A 4,701-nucleotide genomic window follows, 5' to 3' on the forward strand; every position below is an offset into this window, starting at 1 on the left:
AGCATAAAACACCATAACCAGGTTTTCAGAGCATCAACGCCTACAGCTCAGTGGATCGTACTGCTGTTGTGTTCAAGACAAGAAGTAAAAACAAGTTGATGAAACCTGTGAAAAGTGTCATATAATAAAATGACAGTTTGAAGACTTCAGATTAATGAAACAGTTGAGTCCTGTTGAAACTGCACACACATTCACAGCTACAGTTGAATTACAGTAAAATGGTAATATTTGGACTTTACACTGCAAAAACACATTTCAAAAATCCTTAAAAACTCTTAAAACATGACAGAAAATGCACCAAAAATATATGTTAAACAGTTTAATACAGTAACGATCATAAACTTCTGCAGCAGTTGTAGAACCTAAAACTCGAGTGTGGGAGGAGTACTGGGAGGGTATGGAGAAGGACTTTCGGTCGGCCTCAAGGAAGTTCTGGGAAACCATTGGACACCTCAGAAAGGGGAGGCAGGCCTTAGCTCAGGCTGTGTACAGTCGGGTGGACAACTGTTGACATACTGGGGACATTGTCGGGTGGTGGAAAGAGCACTTTGAGGAACTTCTGAATCCGGTAAAAATGTCCTCCATGGAAGAGACAGAGCCTGAAGACTCGGGGGGATCTTCATCCATATCCATGACAGAGGTCACCGAGGTAGTTAAGAAGCTTCTCGGTGGCTCCAGGTGGGAACAAGATTTGCCTTGAGATGCTGAAGGCTCTGAACATTCTTGGACTGTCCTGGTTGACATGTCTCTTTAATGTTGCATGAGCTTCGAGTATGGTAGCTGTGGAGTGGCAGACTGGGGTGGTGGTTCCCATCTTCAAAAAGGGGGACCAGAGAGTGTGCTTCAACTACCGGGGCATCACATTTCTCAGCCTCCTCAGGAAGTTTACTCTAGAGTGCCCGAAGGGAGGCTCTGACTGATTGAAGAACCTCAGATTCAGGAGGAACAATGTGGATTCCATCCTGGTCATGGAATGGTGGATCAGATCTTTACTCTTTTGGAGCTGCTGAGGGGGTCATGGGAGATTGACCTGCCAGTCTACATGTGTTTTGTGGATCTACAATTCTACAATTCTACAATTTCATTTAGCAGACGCTTTTGTCCAAAGCGACGTACAACACAAGCAAGAATTCAGACATAAGGAAAAACCTGTAGTAAGTGCAAAAAGTGCTTCAAGTGCGATTGGTCAAAGGTGTTGCCATCAAGTTGCAGAAGAATTGCCAACCCCCCCCCCCCCCCCCCCTTTTTTTTAACTTTGTCAGCGCTAAATAAGTGCTGGGTTTTGGACCACCTGACTTATTCTACCCCTAAGGTGGAGTCAGATTAAGTGCCTAGGTGTTCTCTGAACAATTGAGTCTTCAATTGTCTTTTAAAAGTAGAAAGGGACTCAGCAGAACGCACAGAGTTTGGTAATTTAAGGAGAAGGTCGATGACCGTGTCCCATGAGGACCTCTGTCGGGGTACTGAGGGAGTATGGGGCACCAGGCTCTCTGATACGAGACATTTTGTCCCTGAACAACCAAAGTGAGAGCTGTGTCCACATACTCAGCACAAAGTCAGACTTGTTTCCAGTGGATGTTGGACTCCTCAAGGACTGTCCCTTGTCTCTGATCCTGTTTGTGGTCTTCATGGACAGGATCTAAATATGCAGTCAGGGTGAGGAGGGTATCTGGTTTGGGGATCTCAGGATCTCTGCTTTTTGTAAATGATGTGGCTCTGTTGGTTCCTCAGACCTTCAGCAGCACTGGAGCAGTTTGCAGCTGAGTGTGAAGTGGCGGGGATGAAGATCAGAACCTCCAAGTCTGAGGCCATGGTTCTCTGATGGAAACCAGTGGATTGGTCTCTCTGGGTTGGGGGGGGGTTGCTTCCTCAAGTGAAGGAGTTCAAGTATCTCTGGATATTGATCACAAGTGATGGGAAATGGAGTGTGAGATGGACAGGAGGATTGGTGCAGCGTCAGCAGTAATGAAGGCGTTGTATCAAACCATCAAGGAGAAGCTCTCAGTTTACCATCCATCTACGTTCCAACCCTCACCTATGGTGATGAGCTCTAGGTAATGACCCAATGAATGAGATCATGGATACAAGCGTCTGAAATGAGCTTCCTCTGTAGGGAGTCTGAGCTCAGCCTTAGAGATAGGAGGAGAAGATCAGACATCTGGAGGAAGCTCAAAGTAGAGCTGCTGATCCTTCACCTCGAAAGGAACCAGTGGAGGTGGTTTGGACATCCGATTCTGATCCTCCAGGGAGACTTCCTTTGGAGGTTTTTTGAACATGTACACCTGGGAGGAGACCCCGGGGTAGATCCAGAACTACCTGGAGGGATCATATATCTCATCTGGCCTGTGAATGCCTCAGGATCCCCCAGGAAGAGCTGAAGAGTGTTGCTGGTAGGAGGAACTTCTGGAATGACCTGCTTCATCTGCTCCCTGGATAAAAGGAAGAAGATGGATGGATGGATGGATGGATGGATGGATGGATGGATGGATGGATGGATGGATGGATGGATGGATGGATGGATGATGGATGATGGACACATCATAGACACAGTAAACCTGTGTAATGTTACGTTCACACTGTTAAACTTAGTTTTTAAAATACAGATTTTGATGTGGACATTATTTACTTTTGGACAATTAGCCTGACAGACTGACATTTAGCATGGCAGTTAGCCTGAAAGTTAGCCTGATCCAGACCAGGTTACTTTTCCAGTACAGGTTTCCACTCTATGTTTGAACAGTGTTTAGTTTGTTTTATCAAACCAACATAACCTGATATTTAGTTGGACTGACCTAAACTATCCTGGATTATTCAGTAATTAGTTTAATAATTAGTTTAACTTTATTTAACCAGTCAGTTTATTTTTCACTCCTTGATGTTGATATTTTTTATGTCAAATAGAAAATATCTTTAAACTAAAATCCTTTGTTTCATAAAGTTTCTCCTTTTCTATTGTCATGGTTACTGGAATCGGAATTATTATGGGCTTCAGAAGGATTTTCTAGATCTAATAAACAGTAGAGGAAAATCTGCTGCTCGTCTAGTTACTTTAGTTACTCTAGTTACTTCAGTTTAGTTTATGGTTCGAGTGTTTTTACCAAAATTATTCATTTAAAAAATGTGTCTCTCTCTCTCTCTCTCTCTCTGTGTGTGTGTGTGTGTGTAGGTGTGTGTTGTGTGAAGGATGCAGTGTTTGTGTACAGCTCCCTGGGAGGTGAAGTCATCCTTCCCTGCAACAGAGTGAAACAGAACCAGGGCCAGAACCAGAACCAGAGCTCCAGCTGCTCCTCGGTGTCCTGGACCTTCTACAGAGGAGGCCAGGTGAACTTCATCCAGGAGGTGAAGGGTGGACAGGTGTGGGCGGGGTTAGAGCGGCCCGGCCGGCTGTCTGTCGGGTCCGACTGCTCCCTGGTTCTGCAGCGGCTGCAGGTCTACGACGCCGGGTCATACATGTGTCTGCAGCATGACCAGGTGATGTCTGACGTCTACCTGTCGCTGCTCAGCCTAAGCTCCACCTCCAGCATCAGCCAGCTGCAGCCTGGAGGACACCTGAGACTCACCTGTGTCCTCCACACCTACTATGATGCAGGAAGCTGCAGGTACAGCAGCATGTTCAGCCTGAGGTGGATGGAGGAGGACGGAGGAGAAGACCTACTGGAGAACAACAGGTTAGTTTATTATTGTAAATACTACCAATAACTGCTGTTATCAATCAGTATTATTATCAATAATAATAGTCATCGATCTGTGTGCTGCAGTTCAGACTACACAATAAATGTGAGGTTCTGAGGTTCTGGATCCACAGAACTTCAGGTAGAACCCGTTCACTGACAGCAGCTGTGTGTTTTGCTGGTTCTGTTCTGGTTCTGGTTCTACAGGTTCCATGTGACCCAGAACTCTCGCTGTAACATCTCCATGCTGGTTCAGCTGCAGCCAGAAGACGACGGCCGCAGGTTCAGGTGTCAGGTGGACCCGACCGGAATCAGCCGGCCCGCCTTCGTCCGCTTCACGTCCTCCTTTCTGTTCCAGAACCCTCCAGTGGTCCAGAACCAGAACCTGGTGGCTGAGGACTGTCCGGTCCGCCTGCCCGTCAGCCGCATCCTGCTCTACCTGGTTCTGCCAGTTCTGGTGGTCTCAGTGGGTCTGTTCACCTGGAGGTTGGACCATAAGAATGTCCCGAAGTCATCAGCTGCCATGGAGCTGCAGGTCCTGAGCGGACCTGGTTCTGTTCCGGTTCCATAGGCCCAGTTAATAGAATGGTTCTACAGTTAAGCATTCAGTTTTGACCAACAGAACTGACTCATGGATTCATTATTAATAACAAGCTTTTTATGAACATGTTTTACACAGAGTTCCTCCAAACTCTCAGGTTCTGTCCAGTTCTACTCTTCTGGGACCAAAACTAGGAAATCATTTGGATGGATTTAGAGAATTTAATGTTTTCAGACCCAGAATTTTTCTGTTTTCTCCCTAAAGCGACCTGAGAAACTGTTTTAAAGGTTCAGTGTCTAAATAAAACTTCAGATATGAAACATGGTAGAACAGACAGAATTATGGGATGGATCCAGCAGATGGAAGAAAGCCTAAAACCTCTAATCCCGGCTGGTCTAGTGTCTCTAGAAAGTTTCTGCCAGTGTATATCTATGGATGGATCCATATTTCTACTAAAAGACAGTCTCTGGTCCACATTTCTCCAACTTC

General features: G+C 45.9%; 1 protein-coding gene across 1 annotated transcript; it reads left to right on the forward strand.

Annotated features, from left to right (window-relative positions):
- Positions 1-773: 773 nt before the first annotated feature.
- Positions 774-3,699, forward strand: LOC127536849 (uncharacterized). The gene is made up of 3 exons (XM_051958187.1): positions 774-838; positions 2,359-2,390; positions 3,167-3,699. Exons 1-3 carry the CDS (start codon positions 774-776, stop codon positions 3,697-3,699), a joined length of 630 nt encoding a protein of 209 aa, XP_051814147.1.
- The last annotated feature ends 1,002 nt before the right edge of the window (positions 3,700-4,701 follow it).

This window comes from Acanthochromis polyacanthus, chromosome 13 (genome assembly GCF_021347895.1).
Source record: "Acanthochromis polyacanthus isolate Apoly-LR-REF ecotype Palm Island chromosome 13, KAUST_Apoly_ChrSc, whole genome shotgun sequence".
NCBI classification, from domain to species: domain Eukaryota; kingdom Metazoa; phylum Chordata; class Actinopteri; family Pomacentridae; genus Acanthochromis; species Acanthochromis polyacanthus.